At 44.8% G+C, this 24,918-nt stretch overlaps 1 protein-coding gene across 6 annotated transcripts in view; it reads right to left on the bottom strand.

Moving 5' to 3' along the window:
* Positions 1-1,382: 1,382 nt before the first annotated feature.
* Positions 1,383-24,918, bottom strand: part of DCLRE1C (DNA cross-link repair 1C) — a 44,647-nt gene continuing 21,111 nt past the window's right edge. For all 6 annotated transcript variants that reach the window (XM_058282371.2, XM_071210061.1, XM_058282372.2 and 3 more), the window contains 4 exons: positions 23,102-23,156; positions 11,695-11,783; positions 9,447-9,544; positions 1,383-3,254 (listed from right to left, as the gene is read on the bottom strand). In XM_058282371.2, the coding sequence (XP_058138354.1) occupies positions 2,356-3,254; positions 9,447-9,544; positions 11,695-11,783; positions 23,102-23,156 (1,141 nt within the window). In that variant the 3' untranslated portion in view covers positions 1,383-2,355. The remainder of the gene's footprint in view (positions 3,255-9,446; positions 9,545-11,694; positions 11,784-23,101; positions 23,157-24,918) is intronic.

The following is a 24,918-nucleotide window of genomic DNA, read 5'->3' as shown; positions in this document are numbered from 1 at the left end:
ACAATGAAAATGTGGCAGTATGTAAGCAATGGTATGCCTATAAAATGTTAAGAGTGCTAACATCAAAGTGAAGAGCCTTTGGAACATAAGCCATACAATTGCATTTTCAGGACTTGGAGTTGTCCTGGGTGGTGCTGCAGGGACAGATGCTGGACACTGTATGTCCTGCCATGGCCCCCTGGGTGGCCCGGGGGAGAACTACAATGTCAACCACTAGCCATGGGGTGCAGCAGCGCTCCCAAATGTCTTCACCAAATGCAATGAACGTGCCACGATGATGAAAGGTTGTTGATGTGGGAGGAGTGGGGTGAGGGGGGTGGGGGTATATGGGGACCTCATATTTTTCGAATGTAACATTAAAAAAAAAAAAAAAAAGACTGTCAAGTGCCAGTGGATGTATATAAATGTATATAGTTACACTGGATTACATGATTTATGATAATAAAGGATAACTAGTTTGTAGAGCTATAAATGAAAAACGAGAAGGGTCTGGGTTTCTGTAATGGGCTGATTAGTTACAGCTGGCTACTAAACCAATGATTTCCAGTCTCTCCTGGCACCCTCCTGTGATTTCTGTTCACTTCAAATGCATATAATAGTATTTAAAGGAGATGGGCAAAATGGTAAAAAAAAAAAAATCCTGCCTCCATCATACGGAAGCTTGTACTGCTACATATTGAAAACTGACTTCATCAGCTAGCTCACAGCAGCACCTGAAGTGGAAAAGAGGGGCCAGCAATCTCTTCACGATGGAGTTAGAAAGATTGTGAAAGACAAAACTGAAAACCTGAACTTCTTTTATCCCTCTGCCCCCAAGTACCTTACCACTCTCATACCAACCTCAACTAGTGTACCTATTACCCAAAACTTACTAGGTTAGGGCAGAATCGCTTCCCTGAGATTGTATGGTTCAGGCGTACTCCTGGCAGACAGACAGAAGCAAGTTGAACAAGGCCTCTCAACCCATCCCTACTCTCCCCCCCGTATCTTCCTAAATACGTCAGTACTTCCCTCGTGCCCCTCACCTCCCAGTTTAACTGAAGCACGACGCCTAGGTGTCACTGTCCAGGTTTTGCCCCTCAAAGCAGCATCCTCCCCTGTAAACGGACAAGGACCTCCTGCTCCCAACATGTGGGAGTGCAACGTTCCTTTCTGGAGAAACGAGAGGGTGGCTTCCCAGGTTCTCTGCGCCGGTTATGAGCCCTGTCTATGCTCTTAGGACCTGTAATCCTAGCGAGTCTTGAAGGTCCAACATTTACTTTTAGTTTAATCACCATACAGCATGATAATGCATGGCATCGTTAGTTTTAAACAGAGACTTCACTGAATTTTGTACATGAAATCCTTTTGCTTCCTTAATCTTTGAAATGAATTCATGGACATTTGTTAATAAAACTTTATTAAATCCTCATATGAAAGAATGCAAAGTACTCCCTTAAGGAAGTTAAATGAGTCAAAGAACGTACACATAAGTTAGCCATGTAAGTAGTTTCTTATAGGCCCTCAACTACTGAATTTATACCAAGGTTCTTAAGGGATATGTTTCAAGATTTAAGATGCCTTTTTCCATACTCATCAGTTTATTTTAATAGATACAAGCTCATTCCTTCATTTCAATGAAGTGATTTTATGATTCAGGATGTGGTCTATCTTGGTGAATGTTCCATGTGCACTTGGAAACAATGTATTCTCTTTTAGGGTGGTGTGTTCTGTACATTTCAATTTGAGCCTGTTGGCTGATGGTGCTGTGCAGTCCTTTTATATCCTTGCTGATCCTTGGTCCTCTAGCTCTGTTTCTGAGAGAGGAATGTTAAAGTCTACAACTATAATTACACATTTGTCTCTTCTCCTTTCGGGTGTCAGTTTTTACTTCATGTATTTCAAAGATGTTGTTGAATGCGTACACATTTAGGACTGTTATTTCTTCTTGGTGAACTGATCCTTTTCTCATTAGGAAATTTGTCTGCTATTAATAAAGCCCCATCAGCTTTAATTATTATTTGCATTGTGTTATCTTTTTCCATCCTTTCACCTTTAACCGAACTATGTCATATGTGATGTTTCTTGTAGACAGCATATGGTTGGGTTGTTTCTTGTTTCTTTATTTTGACAATCTGTCTTGGCTTTGATGTGTTTATACCATTTATATTTAAGTATTGTTTGTATTTAGGTCTACCATTTTATTTTTGTTTGTTCCTTTTGGTTTTTATTCCTCTGATTTCCCTTTACTGCCTTTTAGGTTATTTGAATGTTTTAAGTATTCCACTTTAATTTCCCTATTGTGATTTCAACTATTTCTTTGCATAGTTTTTGGGGGGGATGTCTTTTTATAATGAGTTTTTAACTCTTAAATATCTAAGAGTGAGCTTTTTTCCCCCCAACCACTATACTTTCACCTGTTGCTAGCTTCTCATATAAATACTGTAAGTGCTCTCTTTTAGGTACCTCAGCATCTGGGGTTGAGGGAATTTCAAAATCAGAGGAGCTCTGTGAATCTGCTTTTGTGCTCAGATTTAGCAACATTTCCCCCTCAGCTGTGTGTTTCTCAATACTTAGAGTAGTTGGTTCTCCAACACTAGGTACTATATTTGCATTTTGATTTTCACTTTTCAAATCAGGGCAAGGATCCTTTGGACAAAGTACATTTTGTTCCAGCTGGACGGCAGTATTCTCTTTGTTCCTTGGTCTATGGCCACCTTTACTTAAGGAAGTAAAATCGGCACAGTTTCTCTCTTGGGAAGATAACAAAACAGTGTCGGACTGGCTGTCCCAGCCCTGACTTCCCTGCTCTGATACGTGCGTTGACTGCGAAGAATTCTGGGAAGAGATGTGGGTCGATTCCCCATCAGAGTCACTGAAGAGCTTTGGTGACTGGGACCCCCCCGCCGCGGTGGAGGAAGGCAAGTGTTCCAGACTGTCATCTGTGATTTCATCACTCCTTTTAAAGAACACTCCCCATTGTGGCACATCCACATCAGACTCCTGCTGGTCAAGGGGGGTGGGCTCCAGACCATCTGTAAAGGAAGCTGCGATTTCTAATTCCTCTTCGCTCTCACTGTTGGATTCTTCACAATCTACAAAGTTTGCCCAGAAAGAGGTTTTGAAGCATCCTGTGCTTTGTCTCAGTTTTCCAGGCTGGTTCTCTGATGCTGTAGTCACAGAAGACGACTCAGAGTGAAGAGTTAGCTGGTTTGGAACTTTGTGCCTCAAAGGTAGCGGCAGAGGATCATCAAAGAGATCGTCATCTTCCTCCTCTGTGGGAAAAACAAACAAAAAAAGTTTATAGGAAGTAAAAGCCATCCAAAGTTGTGCTTTTAAGGATAATTCAGTTTGTAGCATTTAGCCACATTTTAAGTCTTGGAATTACAAAGAGGAGTTTGCGCTTCAAAAAAAATATTGGGTATGCAGCTCAAGTGGTTGAGCACCTGCTTCTCATGTTCGAGGTCCCAGGTTTGATCTCTAGTACCTCCTAAAAACAAAACAAACAAATGAAATAACCAACTCTCATTGGGGACCATTATGTAGCTCAGTGGTTGAGCATCTGATTCCCATGTACAAGGTCCTGGGTTCAATCTCTGGAACCTCCTTAAATATATATATATATACTTAATATATATATATATAAAGGTCCCATATACTTGGGATATTCTGAACAATTTAACTACATTCCTCAACTTCCTTATAATGCCAGAGCTGAATTCTCAAAATAAGGCCATATTGCCTTACAAAAGTTCCCAAACATGGCTGATCATTAGAATCACCTGGAGCTTTTAAAAAAGTGTAGCTTTCTCTCTCATTCTGGAACAAGTGGATCAGTCCCTGAAGGTGGGAGCTGATAAGCTGATTTTGCTTTTATTTTTTTTAAGTTCTGCTGCTAATTCTATTTGCTGATTCCACCCTCAAGAGGGTTGGCAAACTGTGCTCCTGGGAATAGTAGATGCTCAGCTCTGCTGGCATATTCAATGAGGACAACAGTTATTTGATCCCGTAAGTTTTCCGTTTATGGACTTTTACGGATTCCCACTTTGTGCCCTGGGCTGTGGTAGATGCTGGAGGAACTCACAGAAGTTAGCATCAACTTTAACCAAATACTGCATGAGCCACATTAGGTGTCAAGAACGAAAAGTCAACAAAATTCCTTTTACTGATATTTACGCATACTGCATTATTACATATTAAGTCCAATTTGATTAAATTCTTAGAATTAGAACACAATAAATATTTTCCTGCCATTTAAGGTACCTAAACTAGGAAGAATGGAAAGGAAATGTTTATGAGACTGCTACGTATGGCAACTTACTGATTTGCTGCTGAATCTGGTGTTACCACCAGTCGGCCTCTTTACCCATCCATTCTTCCTTGCCCAATAGACTCATAAACACAGACTCGCACCCGCCAAGGTCGCTGTCCGCTGCGAGTGCCTGATCTGCCGGCAGCAGAGACCACGAGCGCGCTCCTGGTAAGATACCATTCTCTGGGGCAATTCAGCACTGCCAAGGGCAGGTGGACCACACTGGACAGCTTCTACCATGGACAGGAGGGTGTTTTGTTCTTACTAGAACAGACACTCTGGGTATGGATCTGCCTTCCCTGCACACAACGTTTCTAACAAAAATACCATCCTTGGATTTACAAATGCCTTATCCACCATCTTGGTATTCCACAGAGCCTTGTTTCTGATCAAGAAAGTCGCTTCACAGCAAATGAAGTGCAGCAATGGGCTCATGCTCATGGAATTCACTGGTATTACCATGTTCCCCATCACCCTGAAAGAGCGGCTTGAGAGAATGGTGAAATGGCCCTTTTTCCCCGAGATGGCACCCTTGTCTCTCTGCTTGTTGTTTCTGCTCGTTATCTGCTGTCAGCTTGTTGTGTCTGCTCACTGTGTTTGCTCATTGTGTCTACTCATTGTCTTAGGAAGTACCAAGAACTGAACCCAGGACTCTCATGTGGAAGGCGGGTGTCCAACTAACTGAGCCACATCCGTTCCCAACTCTTGTGTCAGCTTGTTGCTTCAGCTTGTTAAGATTGCTCATCTTCTTTAGGAGGCACTAGGTACCAAACCCAGGACCTCCCATGTAGGTGGTGGGTGCCCAACTGCTTGAGCCACATCTGTTGCCTGAGATGGCTTTTTGAAAACGATTATGGTACTAAATGGGTGGCATACCTTTGCAGGACTGGGGCACAGTTTTCCAGGAGGCTTATTTATGCTTTAAATCAGCTTCCAGTATATGGTGCTGTTTCTCCTATACCCAGAACTCTCAGGTTTGGGTAACAAGGAGTGGAAATAGGGGTGGCAGCATTCACTATCACCCCAGCAGGATTTTCGCCTCCTGTTCCCATGGCCTTTTCCTCTGCTGCTCCCCGGGGAGGAGGCTTCTACCAGGACACACCATGACTCTGCTGAGCTGGAAGTTAAGGTGCCACCTCATACCGCTGAATCAGTAGGAAAAGAAGGGGATTGCTGCCCTGGCTGGGTGTTTGATTCAGATTACCAAGGAGAACTGGACTGCCGCTACACTACGGAGGTAAGGAAGAGTGTGTGTGGAGTAAGGAGCTCCCCGAGAGCGTCTCTTCTTACTTCCATGTCCTGACTTTAAGTGGAAAACTGCAGCAACCTACCCAGGCAGGATTACCAATGGCCCTGAAATTTCAGGAATAGAGGCTTGGGTCACCCCACCAGGGAACCACGGTCAGCTGAGTGCTTGCTGAGGGTAAAGGAACACAGAATGGGTAGCTGAAGAAGGCAGTGATCAATATCGGCTGTGACCCCGGGGCTAGCTGCAGAAAGAACTTCAGTGAGCACTTTGCCATGCATATGTTTGCGTGTGATGTGTGTATATGTGGGAACTATCTTTCTTTTCTTCCCTTCCTTATCTCATCATATAACGTAGCTAACCTTGTATCATAGTACTGAAGTTACAAGATAAAAGGAGAAGAGTGAACATCTTCCAAGGACTTTGCTTCCTCTGGTAGAGAAAGGGGTGGTGCATCTTTGGTTGTACACAGGATAATATTGTCTTTGGAGAATATGATTTAGGGAGATTTATATGGGTGCCAAGTTGGCAAGGGTGGGCTGTGATGGCTGGGCTACAGTACCCAGTTATTTAACCTAACACCAACTGGCACTGCTGGGAAGGGATTTTGTAAATGTGAAAAGACAGTGGACCCCAAGAAAAGACGGTGGACCCCAAGAAAAGCATGTTCTTAATCTTACTCTGTTTCTGCAGGTGTGAACTCACTTGTAATTCTCGGAAGATGCACTGGCAGTAAGGTGTGCACTCATTTGTGAAGGGGATCTTCTAAGAGCCCATTTAGGGGCGGCCACACTGAAGAAGGCAGGCCTTACATGTATGACTAGAAACATTATCAAGAGAGGAAATTCTGATACCAGAAGAGCAAGAAGCCGGGAGCCAGAGAAGGTAACACAATCCCAACAGTAAACATTTTTGCAGAAATTGGCCAGCTGACTCTAAAATCCACATGGAAATGCAAAGGACCTAGAATAGCCAAAAAAACTTTGAAAAAGAACAAAACTGGAGGAGTTAATTACCTGACTTAGGGCTAATTATAAAACTACAATAATTAAGAAAGGGATTATTGGTGTCAAGAAAGACAAAGTGATCGTGGAACGTAAGAGAAAGTCCAGACATAGAACCACATATACATGGTCCATTGGTCTTCAACAAAAGCACAAAGTCAACTTGTTGGAGAAAAGAGAATCTTTACAACATAATGGCACTGGAACATTTATGTGCATAGCAAAAAATTTAATTTAGATCTATACTTTGTACCATATACAAAAAACGACCCAAAATGAAGCATAGATCTGAGTGTAAAACCTAAAACTATAAAATTTCTACTAAAAAACAAAGAAGAAAATCTCTGTGACCTTAGGAAGTCAAGCAAAGACTTAGCTATAACAACAAAAATAAATAAATAATCCATAAAAGTTAAAATTGATATATTGGACTTGATCAAAATAAAGAATATCTAGGAAGCGGATGTGGTTCAGTGACTGGGCTTTTGCCTAACATATGGGAGGACCCAGGTTTGATCCCTGGGGCCTCCTGGTAAAGGTGTGCCCACGCAGCAAGCTGAGTGTCCATGTGGTAAGCCGAGCGCCTGCGTGGTAAGCCGAGTGCCAACGCAGCAAGCTGAGTGCCCGCACAGCAAGCCAAGTGCCCGCGTGGTAAGCCGAGCGCCTGCGCAGAGAGCCAGTGCCTGTGCAAGTGAGCCATGCAGCAAGACGATGACGCAATACAAAAGAGAGATGAAGCGGAGAGTAAAGGCAAGGCACAAGAGAAACCAGAAACGGAGGTGGCGCAAGTGACAGGGAGCCTCTCCCCACATCAGAGGTCCCCAGAATCGAATCCTGGAGAACCCTAGAGGAGAAAACTAGAAGAGAAGACAAAAAGAGAAATAATACAGAAGATCATATAGTGAATGGACAAAGACAGCAAAGAACAGCAGGGTGGGAAAGGGAGAGGGGGAAAAATAAAGAAAGAATATCTGCTCTTTGAAAGACTTTAAGAGACCAAATGAAAAAAAAAAGAGGAACAGGCTGGGAAAAGATCATTATAAAGTACAAACTCAATAACAGAACAATTTTTAAAAAATGGGTAAAGATTTGAACAGACATTTCACCAAAGAAGACACACGGGTGGCAAATAAGCACATTTAAAGATGCTCAGCATAATTAATTATTAGGGGAGTGCAAATTAAAAGCACAAGGAGATACAACTATATAACTATTAGAATATCTAAAATAAAAACATCTGAGTGGACCAAGCGTTGGCAGCCAGGCAGAGCTACTGGAATGCACAAATACTGCTGGTGGGAATGCAAAGAATGGTCCAACCACTTCAAAATCAGTTTGGCAGTTTCTTAAAGACACAGCTGCAATGTGAACCACTCCTAGGTATGAAAACATATTTCTATATAAAGATTTGTCCACAAATGTTCACAGCAGCTTTATCTGTAAAAAACTGAGAACTGGGAACAATCCAAATGTACATCGACAGGTGAATGGGTCCAAAAATGGTGGCATTCCACACAATGGGGCACTATTTATCAATAAAAAACTGAGGATACACACGGCAAGAATGAATTTCAAATACGCTGAGGAAAAGGAGCCAGAAAGGCTGTATGATTCCACACATCTAAAATTCTAGAATGTGCAAGCTTATTCACAGTGACAGAAAGCAGATCTGAGGGGGCCTTGCCGTGGGGAGGGCTGGAAGGGACGGCGGGGAGGAGTTCCGCGGTGGCGCAGGAAACGTTAGGTGAGGGGTATGTCCATCTTTATTTAGGTGATGGTTTCTCAAGTGTATGTATACGTAAAAATTTATCAAGTTGTACATTTTAAACACGTGCAACTTATAGCATATCAGTCAGGAAAGCTGTTTTAAAAATAACCTAAAACCAGGTATATGGGAAAGATTAGAAGAGGCTTTACATATTAGAGTTAATATGTGACATTAACGGAATTGTTTCTCTTACGTTTTTTGATTATTGAAGCAAAAACAAATGTGTTGTCTTCCAGACACCAGTAACCATACCAGACCTGGACCTGGCGAGGACGTGCTTTTAAATTAGATTCTCAGTGACAGGAAATATGGAGATGGAAATGGGCAAGAAAGACGGGGGACAGTGCGGCCCATCAGTCCCCCAGCCTGGGCGGGTGGGCGGCCACGTCCTCGCTGGCAACCGGGCGCAGGTTCGTGGGGCGTTAGCTGCAGCGAGTGCCCGGGACGCATACCCAGGCCCGCGGGCTGCTGCGCAGGAACCGGCCCTCTCGAGGAATGAAAGCCCAGGGCGCTCCCGGCCGCTAAAGCAACGGCCTCAGCCTTCCACTTAGAGCCCTTCCCTGGGAAATGAGGTAGCCCTGAGAACGGGTGGCTGAGCAGAGAACACCCTCTGTAGATGCGCTAGTGGTCAAGCGGCCGGGCCGGCGCCGGCGCCAGCACCGCGACCCCCTGCGCACAGCCCCGCCGCTGGGCCGGCCAGCGCCGGGCGCCTCTGGCGCACAGGACAAGGCCGAGCGCTCCTGCGCGGGGCACCCGCCCACCGCCCCGACAGCGGGCAACGGACAGCGGGCGCCGGGCAGCGGGCGCCGGGCAGCGGGCGCCGGGCAGCGGGCGCGGGGCAGCGGGCGCCGGGCAGCGGGCGCGGGGCAGCGGGCGCCTGGCAGCGGGCGCCGGGCAGCGGGCGCCGGGCAGCGGGCGCCGGGCAGCGGGCGCGGGGCAGCGGGCGCCTGGCAGCGGGCGCGGGGCAGCGGGCGCCGGGCAGCGGGCGCCGGGCAGCGGGCGCCGGGCAGCGGGCGCGGGGCAGCGGGCGCCGGGCAGCGGGCGCGGGGCAGCGGGCGCGGGGCAGCGGGCGCCGGGCAGCGGGCGCGGGGCAGCGGGCGCCGCCTGCGTGGGGGCCCGGCCGGGCACGTCTCTTACCAGGGTCCGGGCGGCAGGCTCCGGCTCGCTTCAGTTTCCCGAGCGGCTTGTAGTCCGGCTCCGCGCCTTGAGAGGAGGAGCGGCACAGAGGCTTCAGGCTGCAACGAGGGGGAAAGGCTTGTTGTTCCTTTGGGACAGCGGCTGGAACCGAGGCACCGCGCGCGGAGATCACAGAAGCGTAACCGCGCCACGCGCAGCGGTCAGGGCGCCAGCGGCTCCCGCCTGCTCAGCGGCTTCTTGCGAGGAGCTCACAAGCCTGCCCTGTCTGGACCCCTGGCTGGCAGCTGAGACGCGGCAGAACCTTGGGAAGCTCAGGACGGAGGCCGAGGGGGCCAGCGCTTCCCCGGGCCGGCTCCCGAGGCCTCCAGGGCTGCGCACAGCACACGCCCGCCCGGAGAGAGCTGCGGGCCGGCACCTCCCGGCCGCCCCCTCCCTCCCACGCTCAGGGCGCTCCCGCAGTCACGGCTGCCGCCGCGGGCCACCTCCACCGCGCTCGGTCTACGCGCGTCCTCCCTCGCCCACCCACCCAAAGCAGCAGCGCCCGCGGGACGCGGAGCTGGGGGCGTGCGTTTCAGAGCGCGCTGAGTGCGCCGGGAGGGAGGCCAGGTCCCCGTGCCCAGGCTCCGTGCCACTCGCAGTTCAACCTGACGCTCAGCCGGTGCGGAGCAGGCCCCGGGGCGGGGGCGTCCGCGATCCCCACGCGCCTGGAGCCCCCCGCTCACCATCAGCGCTCCGCTCCCTCGCTGCTTCTCGCCCACAGCCCCTGAGAGCGGGCTCCTCACAGGCCCGCGGAGCGCGGACCCCCGTTACCAAGCTGAAGACACCGTGCCGCCTGGCGAGGACCGGCTCTGGCGCCCCCGCCCGCCCTCAGCTTCGACTCCGACTCCCCTGCCCTCCTGCAGGCGGGACCGGCTCCTCCTGCTGCGCCGCCCAGAGCCTGGCCTGGCGCTGCTCACTCGGCGCTCTGGGTGATGTCCTGTCCCCTCCCCGCTCCCAAGAGCGCCTGTGCCCCCAACTCCAGGACCTGCGGCCCCACCTCAAAAGCCTAGGCCCTCCGCAGAGCTCCCGACCACGTTCCCCCAAACGCGCTGAGGCAGGGTGATATGGTTATGAATTCCAAAAACAGATACTGGGTTATGCTTGTCATCTGGTCTGTACCTGGGCATGATGGAGTTATGATTAGGGAGGGCATTGCGTCCCCGCCCCTTGGTGGGTGGGGACTCACAGATAAAAGGCATGGCAGAGGACAGAGCTGAGGGCTTCCCATGTTGGAGTTTGATGCTGAAGCTGGAGACCCAGGGAGAGAGACAGAGCTGGTCAACTGATAGTCTGCAACTGACCTTGTGGAGAGAGGCAAAGCCTAGCGAGCCTCACAGTCTACAGCTGACCTTGTGGAGGAAAGAGAGGAGCTGAGCCCAGAGCAGCCCAGGAAGCCTGAACCCTCGCAGACGTCTCCAGCCATCTGGCTCCAACACGTGAAAAGAGACTTTGGTGAGGGGAGTAACTGATGCTTATGGCCTGGTATCTGGAAGCTCCTACCCCAAATCAATACCCTTTACAGCACCCAGCAGGCTTCTGGTGTTGCATCTGCACCCCTCTGGCTGACTGATACACGTGTGAAGTGCAGTGCCCTGTCCTCATGGTCTCCAGGTCAGAGGCGCTGGCCCCCGGGGCCCATGGCCTCTCCTTCCTCCAGCCCCACGCAGCACGGCTGCAGCGTGCCTCAGTTTATACCCTCTCTCTCACCAGGCCGAGTCCTGCTGAGCTCAGGGTGGTCTCTGCCAACTTGCACCCCAAGCACAGGGCCTGCCTTGGTTGGCACTAAAGAAATACTAAATGAAGGACTAATGAAACCCAAACAAGAGGTGAGACATGGCAATAGGATGGGTCTCTAGTGTCCCTATCGCACCGCTTCTTTTAGTTCATTATCCTTTAGATCACTTTAACCTATCAGAAAACCCAGCAAGTGGGTGTGACTATTTCTATTTTGCCGATTAAAAAGTACTAGGTCAGAGCAGTGATCCAGACCCTCCTCTGTCTGGACAGTTTTACTGATCACAAGAGACAGTACAACCTGTGTGTTCTGCCACACTGTGAGCCAAACGAAATGCTGAGAGGAAGAATGGAAATAAACTCTGTACTACGCCCAGAGACGGGTCTGGCTGTGTAAACACCCAGGCAGGCCGCCCTTGGCCTCCGAGCCACGCCGGCGCAGGGAGCACCAGAGTCCCGTGCAGTGGCTACTCACATTTCTGTAACTTTGTCCAGTGTGGCGCCCATTGGGATGACATTTGGATATGCGTTCACAGGACAGATATAGCTCAAGAAATCTTTAATCTAGAAGAAGGAAAATAAAATAGGTCAATTATGTCTAGGGAGATGGAGGAAGCGGAGGAGGAGGACTTCTCATTGCAGCAGTCCTCCAGGCACCGGACCTGGGGTTCTCCTCGGGCGCCTAAGGAAACGAAATGCTCGGGGAGGAGCAAGACGGTGGCGGCGTACAGAGCTCCGAGTTGGTTCATGCTAAGAGCTCTCTAAGGCACCTGTTTGGGGGCTCAGGAGACCAGAAGGGCCTCCTGCCACATCCTTGGAGGAATGGAGGGAGGAGACTGCCCATCTGCAGAGAAGACTCATGAGCAGAGGCTCCACGCGCCGGAGGCCAGAGCCCAGTCCCCACTGCGGCACGAACCGCCTGGGAGCTACTCTCTGGCTGAGCTGGATGCTCCACTTCCCAAAAACGGGGGAGGAAAAGACAGGTGGGCATTGGCTTCAGCTACCGATCAGTAAATTAGGTGGGCTAAAGTATAATCCTTTATACTTTCACGATTAAAGTATAAAGAACAGTTAAAGTTTGAACCTGTCCAAGTCAGAAAGAGGCTGGTAGCCGCCATCTGAACTCTGCCTCTGGCGCAAGGGGCAGTGGGGCTTACAGAAAACCCCAGCGCTGGTGGGGACCGCTTCTTCCCACCCAGATGGGAGAGCAGCTCTAGCCTAGGCCCCAGCCCCACCCTGGCAGGAGGAAGCTGGGCGTGGCACACCGGGCTCTGGGGTCCACTGTAACTGCTTTTGGCCCTGTGACTTAGGCTGCTGGGAACCCCTCGGGCTCCATCCCTGCCCCCAGCAGGACAGGAGGGGCACGGTGCTTCCCCAGCCTTTTCAGGCAACTGCAGGCACTTTCAGCCGCACGCACTAGACTGTCGGTCACTCCTGTGGTTCCATCCTGACCCTGATAGTGTGCCCTCAGCCACTCCAGAAAGCTGCAATCACTTTCCACCCACTGGACAAGACTGATGGGCAAATCCTTAGCTCCATTCCTGCCCCTGGCAGGGGAGGAGGGGGCCAGTGCTTCGTCAGGCTAACTGGGCAACTGTGCTCGGTTTTGACCTGCACAGCTTTGTTTACGGCACAAGCTGTGGTTCTGCCCCTACCCCTGGCAGGGGAGAAACGTGGGAGAAGCCTCCTCAGTTCCTGGGGCAACTGATGGTAGTAGCCTCAGACTCCATGGCTCACAGTACTAACCACATTCCTTGGCTCCTACTTTGCCACCATCAAGGGAGAAAGGGCAAGAAACAGATGAAAAAGAATAAAAAACAAATGGACAAAAAACTCAGATCGACTAATATGAGCCACTATAAAGTTCCAAAAAATTTTGAACCAAGTATCAAAGAGTGGCTGCAGCACAAACTCAGTCAAATAGAAAGCCCTCAACTAAAGAGAGAAACCGAGCCCAGAATAAATAAATCTAGTGAATCAGATGCTGAGACATTAACAAAACATTACAAGCCATACCAAGAAACAGGAAGATATGGTCCAGTTAAAGGGACAAACCAAACCATCAGATGACATAAAGGAAAGGAGACAACTGATTACCAATGCTCAAATTTCCTAAATAGATTCCATGAGATGGCTAAAGAGACTAAGGATATTAAGAAGACACTGGGTGAGCACAAATAAGAATCTGAAATCAGACATAAAAAAATAGCAGATCCTATGGGAATGAAAGGAAAAATAAATGAAATTAAAAATACACTGGAGGCATAAAACAGCAGATTTGAGGAGGCAGAAGAAAGGATTGGAGAGCTTGAAGACAGGGACTCTAAAAGTGAACATACAAAAGAACAGATAAAGAAAAGAATGGAAAAAATTGAACAGGGTCTCAGGCAACTAACTGATGGCAAGAAATACACAAACATACATGCCATGAGTGTCTCAGAAGAGAAGAGAAAAGAAGGGAAAAGGCGCAGAAGGAATATTTGAGGAAATAACGGTAGAAAATTTCCCAAATTTATTGAAGGACATAGATATTTGTGTTCAAGAAGCATAACATACTCCCATGCAAATAAATTCGAATAGACCTACTCTGAGATAAATAGTTAAAATGAGGGGAGAGGGGATGGGGAGAAATAATCTTAAAAAAAAAAAAAAAAAAGCTTAAAATGTCAAATGCCAAAGGTAAAGAAAGAATCTGAAAGCAGCAAGAGAAAAGCAATGCATGACATACAAAGAATGCCCAGTAAGATTACCTGCTGATTTCTAATCAAAGACCATAGAAGCAACAAGGCAGTGATATGATATATTTCAGATACTGCAAGAGATAAATGGCCAGCAAAGAATCTTATATCCAACAATATAATCTTTCAAAAATGAAGGCAAGTTTAGAATATTCACAGATAAACAGAAACTGACAGTTTGTAACCAAGAGACTGGCTTTGCAAGAAATATTAAAGGGAGTGCTACAGCCTAAAAGGAAAGGAAAGGAGAGACAGGCATAGAAGAGACTCCAGAAATGAAGATTATATCAGTCAAAGTAATTAAAAGTGTAAAAAAAGTAGTGAAAATAAGATATGTCAGATAAATTCCAAAGGTCAAAATGGGTGAAAAAATGCTGCCTTTACAGTAATAACAAAGAAAGCTAGTGGATTAAACTCCTCAATCAAAAGACATAGAACTGGTGGAATGGATAAGAAAATGCACCATGTATATGCTGTCGACAAAGACTTGCCTTAAACCTAAAGATACAAATAAACTGAAACTGAGTTTGCAAAAGGGTATTCAATGTATGCAGTAACAAAAAAACAAAAACAAAAAAGCTGGAGTAGCTATGCTTATATCAGGTAGATGAAATAGAATTTAAAAAGCAAAGTTGTAATTAGAGACAAGGAAGGACATTATACATTAATAAAAGATAATCTATTAACATATATCAATAAAATTGATTTGTTAAAATAAAAAATAAAAAAATAAAATAAAAGAGGCAATTCTCCAGAGAGAAACAACAACCATAACTGTATATGCACCTAACCAGGACACCCCAAATGACATGAAGAAAACACAGGCAAAACTGAAGGGAGAGAAATAGATGTCCCTATAAAAATAGTTGGAGACTTCAGTATACACTCTTATCATTGGATCTAGGTAGAGAATAAATAAAGAAAGAGAGAGCTTGAATAATATGATAAATGAATTAAACCTAACAGACATATACTTAACAATGCACTCCAAAACAGCAGGACATACATTTTTCTCAAGTACTCACAGATCTTTCTCCAGGATAGACCACAGGTTAGATGACAAAGCAGAAGTGAATAAATTTTAAAAGATCAAAATTATACAAAGTACTTTCACTGACCATGATCATAATAGAATGAAGCTGTAAATCAATAATATATGGGAAAGGGAAAATTCATAAATAGATGGAGATTAAACAACACACTCTTAAATAATCAGTGGGTCAAAGAAGAAAGTGCAAGAGAGATCAGTAAACATCTTGAGATGAATGAAAATGGGAACACAACATACCAGAACCTAGGGGGTGCAGCACAGGCAGTGCTGAGAGGGGAATTTATAGCCCTCACATTAAAAAAGAAGAAAGAGCTATAATCAAAGACCTAACTAAACAGCTTGGAGGAACTAGAAAAATAACAGCAAACTATTCCCAAAGCAGTAGGAATGAACTAAAAGAGATCAGAGCAGAAATAAATGAAATTAAAAACAACAACAAAAAACCAGTAGAGAAAATCAACAAAACCAAAAGTTGGTTCTTCAAGAAGATTAACTAGCTAAGATTAATACTTAGCTAGACTAACAAAGAAAGAGAAGATGTAAATAAATAAAATCAGAAATGGAAATGAGAACATTACTACTGAGGAACCAGACACCTCTATCCATGTCTTCGAGAAGAATGCACATGATCCCAGCATGAAGATGATATAAACAACTACATGGACAGGATCCTCAGAAATGGCACCCATGGACTCAGGAGGAGAAAGATAATAACAAAGGCCTCCAACAGGGTAAGAACGAGCAGGTCCACCCCCACTGACATCCTACACAAGAATAAAAATGACAAACGGTCATCCTAGCTCATCAAGCATATATCCTTTTCAATCTTCTCAAAAATTATGACAAATGGTTGATGCTCAAAGCACCCATAGCTAATGATGCTTTATGACTTAAGAAGTTAAACCAGCTTCTATATTTAATACCTTCACGTCCAAAATTTTGTAGTGAGAGGGAAATTTATAGCCCTCAATGCTTACATTAAAAAAGAAGAGCTAAAATCAATGCCCTAACTACACAGCAAGAGAAACTATAAAAAGAACAGCAAATTATTCTGAAAGCAAGCAGAAGGAATGAAATAAAGATCAAAGCAGAAATAAACGAAATTGAGAAAAAAACAAGAGTTAACAAAACCAAAAGTTGGTTCTTTGAGAAGATTTACAAAACTGGCAAACCTTTAGTGAGAATGACAGAAAAAGAAGATGCAAATAAATAAAATGAGAAATGAAAATAGGGACATTACTACTGACCCCACAGAAATGAAAAAGATCAAAAGAGGATACTATGAACAATTGTACTCCAACATACCAGACAATGTAGATGAAATAGAAAATTTGTTAGGAACATATGAACAACCTATATATTGACCCTAGAAGAAAGAGAAGACCTCAACAAACCACGAGTAAAAAGATTGAAGCAGTCATCAAATAACTTCCCAAAATGAAAAACCCTGGACCAGATGGCTCCACAGATGAATTCTACCAAGTATTCAAAGATTTAATATCAATCTTAGTCAAACTTTTCCAAAATATTGAACAGGAAAGAACACTACCAAACTCATTCTATGAAGTCTACATTACCCTGATACCAAAGTCAGATGAAGATATCATGAAACAAGAAAATTACAGACCCACTTCCCTAATGAAAACAGTTGCAAAAATCCTCAATAAAATACTCACAAATTGAATCCAACAACACATTAAAAGAATTATTCATCATGATCAAGTAGGTTTTATTTCAGGCATGCAAGGGTGGTTCAACACAAGAAAATCAATCAGTGTAATACATCAATTAATAAATCAAAGAAGAAAAATCACATGATCATTTCTATTAATGCAAAAAGGCATTTGACAAAACCAGCATCCTTTCTTGATAAAAATACTCTAAAAGATAGGAATTGTAGGAAACTTTCTCAACATGATAAAGGGCATATGTGAAAAACCCACAGTCAACATTGTACCCAATGGTGAAAGACTAAAAGCTTTCCCATTGAGATTGGGAAAAAGACAAGAATGCCCACTGTCACCACTGTTATTCAAGAGAGATTCTAGCTAGAGCAATTAGGCAAGAAAAAGAAATAAAAGGCACCCATACTGGAGAGGAGGGACCATAACTTTCGCTATTCACAAATGATAGGATCTTATACCTAGAAAGTCCTGAAAAACCAACAATAAAGTTATTACAGCTAATAAATGAGTTCAGCAGAGTGGCAGAATACAAGATTAATACACAAACACCAGTAGTGTTTCTATATACTGGGAATGAGAAATCTGAGGAGGAAGCCAGGAAAATTTAGTCATTTATAAAAATGACTAAAAGAATAAAATATTTAGGAATAAACTTAACCAAGTACATAAAGGACCAGTATTCAGAAAACTACAATGTATTGCTAAAAGAAATCAAAGACCTAAATAAATGGAAGAACATTCTGTTGTCATGGATAGAAGACTAAATATCATTAAGATATCAATTCTACCAAAAGTGATATACAGTTTCAGTGCAGTCCCAATAAAAATCCCAACAGCCCTTTTTAAAGAAATTGAAAAGCCAATTATCAAATTTATTTGGAAGGGTAAGGGGCCCCAAATAGCCAGAAGCATCTCAAAAAGAATGAGGTTGGAAGACTCTCACTTCTGGACTTTAAATCATATTACCTAGCTACAATGGTAAAAAGAGTATGGTACTGGCATAAAGATAGACATACATACCAATAGAACGGAACTGATTGTTCGGAAACAGATCCTCACACATCTGTGGTCAAGTGATTTTTGACAAGGCTGTCAAGACCACCCAGCTGGGTCAGAAAAGTCTATTCAGAAAATGGTGCTGGGAGAACCATATATATATAATATATATATAGTTATATGTGTGTGTGTATATATATGGTTATATGTATATATATAGCTATATCCATAGCTATAAGAAAGAAACAGGACCCCTATCTCACATCTTATACAAAAATTAACTCAAAACAGATCAAAGACCTAAATATAAAAGCTAGAACCATAGAACTCCTAGAAGAAAATTAGGGAAACATCTTCAAGACCAGGTGGTAGGCAGCAGAGCAATGAAGGAAAAGCATGGATAAATGGGACCTCCTCAAACCTGAACTCTTTTGTGCTTCAAAGGAGTTTTGCCAAGAAGGTGAAAAAGCAGCCTACTCAATGGAGAAAATGTTTGGAAACCACATATCCAACAAGGGTTTGATTTCCATGCTATATAGAGATCACACAACTCAACAATAAAAGAGGAAGCAAACCAATTAAAAATGGGCAAAAGACTTAGGCTTTTTTTCCAAAGAGGAAATACAAATGGCAAAAAAAAACACAAAAAAAAAACGCATGAAAAAGTGTACAATATCACTACCAATTAGGGAAATGGAAATCAAAACTACAATGAGGTATTATCTTTTACCTCACAGAATGACTATTATTAAAAAACAGAAAACTGCACGTGCTGGAGAGGATGTGGAGAAATCAGAACACCCAAAGATGGAAACAACCTAAGTGTCCATCCACCAATGAACGGATAAACAAAATGTAGTATATACATACGATGGAATACTATGCTGCCGTAAGAAGAAATGAAGTTGGGACACATATGATAACATGGATGAACCTGGAGGACAATATGCCAAGTGAAATAAGCCAGACACAAGAGGACAAATAATGCATAGTCTCACTGATATTAACTAAATATGAAGAATAAACACATGGATGTTAAAACCCAGTACGTTCATTACTAGGAGATAGGGTGAGGGTTGTGAAGGGGTGTTGATTGCTAATGTATGTAGAATTTTTAATTATCTTGACTAAAAGTGTGGCTGTGGATAGAGTTGGTGGTGGCACACTGTGGTGAGTATAACTAACACAGCTGGTTTGTGAATGGGACTGTAGCTGAAAGGGGTAGTTTAGGGACATAAATGTCAATTGAAAGAAAGCTAGAGAATAACCTAGGGACTGAAAATCATAATGAACCCAGGGATGGATAAAGATTGTGGTTAATAGCACAAAGACAATGTTCTATGAACTAGAACAAATATACGACACTGTTACAAGGTGGTAATTATATGGTAATGCATGGGAAAAAGTACAATTAATGTAACTCAGACTATAGTAAACATCAATATTGTAATATTCTTGCTTCAGTGTCAAAGAAGGTACTATATCGATACTAAGTCTTGATAATAGGGTTATGGAATTTTTTATTTTTGACTAAGGAAAATGCTCAAAAATTTACTGATGTGATGACTCTACAACCCTGTGATAAAAGTGGGAGCCACTGAGTGTACGCTTTGGATAGACTACACAAGGCATGGAACCGTACAACACAGTGAACCATGTAATGGATGACAGACTGTGGTTAACAGTACAAACATGAGAGTGTTCTCTCAAGAACTTAACAAATGTACAATCTTAATTCTGGCTGACAGCAATGAGGTGTATGGGAAAAACATCAAATGTAAGCCACGGACTATGGCTGGTGGTAGCAGTCTGCTGACGTTCTTTCGTAGTCTGGCCCTATGTTCCACAACAATGCAAGGTGTTGGTGGAGGGGTGCTGTGTGGGAATTCTGCACATTAGGCATGATGGCTTTGTAGCTCACAACTTCGTTAGTAAAAAATATTAAAAAAATAAATAGAATTACCCAATGCCTGGGTCCCACCCCCAAAGTGCTTTCTAACACCCATCTTTAGGGGGTCTGGGTGTCAGTATAGTTAAACGTTCCCAGGTGTTTCTCCTCCGTAGTAAGGGCTAAGAACTGCTATCTGTAGCAGTTTGATATGGTTATGAATTCCAAAAATAGATACTGGATTATGTTTGTAATCTGATCTGTATCTGGGCCTGACTGAGTTATGATTAGGGCTTTAATTGGGCCACATCATTACAGCACTGAGTCCCTGCCTCTTGGTAAGTGGGGATTCAGATAAAAGGCATGGCAGAGGACAGAGTTATAGTTTTCTGATGTTCAGGTTTTGCTGTTGGAGTTTGATGCTGAAGACTTAAGCTGGAGCCCCAGGAAGTCAGCACACAGAGGAAAGAGAAGCCAGCCCCAGGAAGGAAGGAACCTTGAACCCAGAGAAAAGCAAGCCCAGGAACGCAGGAACCCAGGAAGACTGAACCCTCACAGATGTCGGCAGCCATCTTGCTCCAAATAGACTTTGGTGAGGGAAGTAACTTATGCTTATGGCCTGGTATCTATAAGCGCCTACCTCAAATAAATACCCTTTATAAAAACCAACCAATTTCTGGTATTTTGCATCAGCACCCCTTTTGGCTAATACACTGTCTAATGAGATTTGAAGGTTTTTTTCCATTTAACAAATCCCCTTTCAAATGAGCTACGTGTCTAGTAACTACAATGCACACAAGAATACAGGATGTTATGTTAGCAAGTGGCAAAGGAAATGTATCGTCAGGTTGTTTGATTTTTTTTTTTAAGATTTGTTTATTTCTCCCCCCTCCCTCCATGGTCTGCTCTCTGAGTCCATTCACTGTGTGTTCTTCTGTGTCTGCTTATATTCTCATTACTCTGGAAAACTGATCCTGGGAACTTCCAGAGTGGGAGAGAGGTGATTATTCTCTTGCGCCACCTCAGGTCCCTGATCTTCTGCATCTCTTGGTGTCTCTCCTCTGTTTCTCTTTTTGTTGTGTCATATTGCTGCGCCAGCTCTCCGCATGGGCCAGCACTCTGTGCAGGGCAGCACTCCAGGTGGGCCAGCTCACCACATGGACAGCTCGCCTTCACCAGGAGGCCCTGGGCATCAAACCCTGGACCTCCTATATGGTAGACGGGAGCCCAACTGCTTGAGCTACATCCGCTTCCCTGATTGGTTCTTGTGGTCTGTTCTAATCCAAGCAAGGACAAGTACATGCATCTGTTACACCAATACTGTGATTTTCTGCAAAGCTCAAAATGCTGGATCAAGGAACTCTGCCACTGTTCCTAAAAATGCCTCTACAAACTAGATGGGTTTCAACTCTGCCTTTATTAGACCCTGGTGAATCTGACTGTGGACAAGTAACCTGAGGCCTCTGAGCCTTGGACTCTTCATCGCAAAGTATAAATGAGAAAATGCTTATGGAGTGCTTAGCCCAGCACTTGGCACATGGTTAAACACTCACTAAAGTGACCCACTTTGAATCTGACATTGATGACACCAAGATTTTTATTCCCTTCCGCAAATGGGGAGATTGGGCCACAAAGTGAATAATAGTATCTAAACTTTCTAAATAAAGGCCTATAGCCCAGAGGCAGGAACCCAGGAATTATCACTAACTTTAGATTAAAAGAAAATGGCTGTTTTTATTAAGACAAGGGAAGGAACAGGAGGAGCCACTCTTTAGGTTTTTTTCACACACACATTCTTTTGTACTTTCAGAGGAGGTGTGCAAAGAGAAACCATTATTTGCCTGCCCTCCACGCATCTGGCTTGCACAATCAATCTAAAGTTGAGGCTGGCAGAAATCCAAGGTTTTTGAAGGGATGAAGCATAAAGAAGGTAAGGTCAGGCCTACCCCAGAACGGACCCGTCTGCTCTGCTCAAAGACGAGTGGGCACGAGGAGACTAGAGGCGCCAGAGGAGCTCTCCTGTACGTGTCCCAGGCAAGAGGAGGCCTTTTCTTGGAGGCCTGCCTTAAAACAATATTGGAAAAGGATGGAAGAGAAGGGAGATCTGAATCTACTCTTCAGGGTTTAAAGTACAGTTCAGCATCTTCCTATGGAGGCTGTAGGCCCGCTGGTTCCAGGGGTTTTCAGGACAGCCTGGCTCCCTCTCCTGGCTGACCAGAGCCTGAGAGCACCCACCCCTGCCCAGGCCTGGGGACCAGAAGCGCAGGATGGGGGAGAGGCCAGGCTGTGGCTGGCTCTGTCTCCGCTCAAGCAGCAGGGAGGCGCCGCCTTGCAGAGAGGCTACTGCGCAAGCTCCCGGGCAGGCTCCAGCCCCCTGACTCCGCCAACTCCACTGGACAAGAGACATGACATGGGAACGGCTGTGACTGAAACCGCCAAGTAAGGCCCCCCTTCTGTGGCCAAGGAAGAAAAACAGCAAGGGCCACTGAGGCTGAGCAGGACAACTTAAGATTCGGGACAGACTGATAAAGGCGGCATCAACTGAATTACCAGACAAGCCCAGGCCTTCCCAAGCTGCTCTCGGCTAATCTAGGTGAACCTGACAGTTAAGCCGTGCCACTTAATGGAGAAGTTATTGTGATATTTTGACGGTATGATACGGAAGCATTTACAATATCATGGCCGACTCAATCAGGAAGCCGCTGCCTGGAACTTCTGGGAGAATCCACCTGGTCAAATCACTAACATGTCCACGGTCACTGCTGAGGCGCTACATCCACGTGCCCAGGTACAAAAACAACAAGCTGTCTGGGAAGTGGGTTTTTAAGTGCAGAAATGACAACACTAAAATCATATGACATCAAGTATCAAATAAGCCTGCTTTTTGACTGCGTATTCTCCAATACATGAAAATTATTGAATCTCTGCACATGTAAAATGCTAGTGCTTCCCTTGGAAATATATGAGCATTTTGCAAATAAATTATATATATCAAGTCCCCATCTAGTACAGGTCAATTTCCTCTATATAAAGCATTTCTACTGGTTTAGTTGAGTAATCCAATTATACAATAGTATGTCCTTCTAAAGGACAGGAGCTACATCTTCGTTACTCTCTGCTGTTGAATACTCTGTATGATTTTTAATTGGCTTCCCAGTACACTCAAATTTTGGAAGAGGCCAAGAATCTGGACAGTGCTGTAAGGCTGGCCATCATGAGATTTTATCCTTTAAAGACGATTTATGATTCTTCTATGATATGTGAACAAGTGAAGTGGCATTTAGGGATGAAGGGAAGAAAATCTATATCAAATATATTCTCCAATGTTTAGAATAAAAACAGGGTGATAACAGGGATTTCCTTTGCAGATGGTAAACACATCTCATCCACTGAGATGTTTTCCCTGCATTTCCATAGGAAAACCCACACCTATCTGTAGCAGCGGAAGAAGGGGTGCTCTGGAAGTGAAGGGGTCCACGGTTCCCACCCACAAGGAGGGCTGAGCGCCTTTGGGATCCTCTTACCTCACTGTAGGAGGAGTGGAAAGAAAAGCAAGCTCTGTAGGAACTCTCTCCAGTCCTAAAGGAAAATAAAAACACAAAATAGAGGGGTCATTTGTTGAAACAAAAAGCTAAACTCTTAAATTTTAGCCATCCCATTTTGGCTATTCAAGTATGAAATCACCCTGCAATCAAGACTTTCTTCTGGGAATAATAGTGAATGCCTTCTGCTGTGGATGAAAAACATGCAAGCCCTTCATTGGGAAGAAAATATAAAAATCAGATTGCATGGTATGTGACTATATCTCAATAAAAGTGCTTAATAATAATTGTGCAAGAATAGACAGAAATAGCAGCTATGCAGGGGAAGCATAGGGAGATTGAGAGGTAAAGAATTTCCTTGTTTGCTAGTTTATCTGCTTTTTGTATTTTATTATTATTACTGAAATAATGAAAATGCCCTAATAATGACTGAAGTGATGAATGCACAACTATGTGATTATACCAAATACCGCTGACTGTGCACTTTGGATTAATCGCATGCTTCATTATGTATAAATAAAATTGATTTATATTTTTAAAAAAAGGAGTATGTTTCCCCTTCAAAACAAAAAAAGGACATCACTTTTTCTTGGTGATGTGCTTTGCCGGACAAACCCGTGAGGCTCCGGGAAAAGGAGCACATCTTAGCTTGCACTCCACTTACGATCTCCCCCACTCCTGAAAACTCCTGCTAGAAGGAGACTTGTGAGCTTCCCCTGTTAAGAAATACCCACTAAGGAGCACATGTTTGAGTTAGGTCCAAGGTTTATGAAAGGATATAATAAAGGATATAAAGGATATAAAGGAATGACGATTGTGAAAATTAAAGATTATTCAAAATAACATAATGTGCTGTGAAAGAATCAGTGATACAAGTTAAGCTTTCTTTGGGTGCATTTTTTTTAAGCCATAAAAAAGGTACAGTCTCCTAATAAGATGAAGTTTCTCTGACCCTTTCCTACAGCAGCAGAGTTTTAAAATAGAGATTGCTGCACATTTTCCTGCTTTGGCCGTCGTCGCTGTCCTCGGGCTATCATGTGGAGCTGAAAGTCAGCCTGGTTGGCTTCCTTGCACCATGTACACTGGGCAACCATGTTACCCTCACCCGCATTTTGTTCAGTGACATTCCCAGTACTCTTTTAGTCTTCCCTGTGATTTGCCATTTCTGAGCCCAGGTCTTCTAGAAAGCCTGGACTGGCACTGATAACGAGACTCTCAGGGCACGCCTGTGGCCCCCGCTGCCTGCCCTCCGACACCCCTCGCCCTGCCCGCTGCCGGCCCCGCCTGCTGCCACGTCCCCGGTCCTCACCGGCACCAGGAGCCGGCCACCCGCCGGCCACCCGCCAGGCCTGCCTCAGAAGAGGAGGGCCACGGTGCTCTGGGCTTCTAGTCTAGAATCCAGGAAGATCCATTGGGTACGAGATCATTAAAGGCTCAAAACGTCCCTCAGCACTGGGTGGTCTTCTACCTCCCCGCCAGGCTGGCAAAGCCCCTTCTCCTCTGTAGAGCCTTCACTTCCCAGCCAGACAAGACGGGAGCTCTCATACTTTCTAGACGCAAATGGCTTTCTTGCCTCCCTCACTAGATCACCGGACCTCAAACTTTTTTTTTAATCTGTTCTATCCACAAAAAAAATTGCTACACACCTCCCTAGGTGAATATTTATGCCATTATTTATAAATTGCACATTTCCAACACTAAAGCACATCATCTACATTAATAAAATGCAAAAACTAAAGGGATAAGAACAAAGATGTTTAAATGCTTGCTTCCTACGCTGCACTCGATCGTCTTGCCGA

Source organism: Dasypus novemcinctus, chromosome 20, assembly GCF_030445035.2.
Source record: "Dasypus novemcinctus isolate mDasNov1 chromosome 20, mDasNov1.1.hap2, whole genome shotgun sequence".
Classification (NCBI taxonomy): Eukaryota; Metazoa; Chordata; class Mammalia; order Cingulata; family Dasypodidae; genus Dasypus; species Dasypus novemcinctus.
The sequence above is the reverse complement of the archived record's forward strand: the minus strand, read 5'-3'. Positions and strand labels throughout refer to the sequence as shown.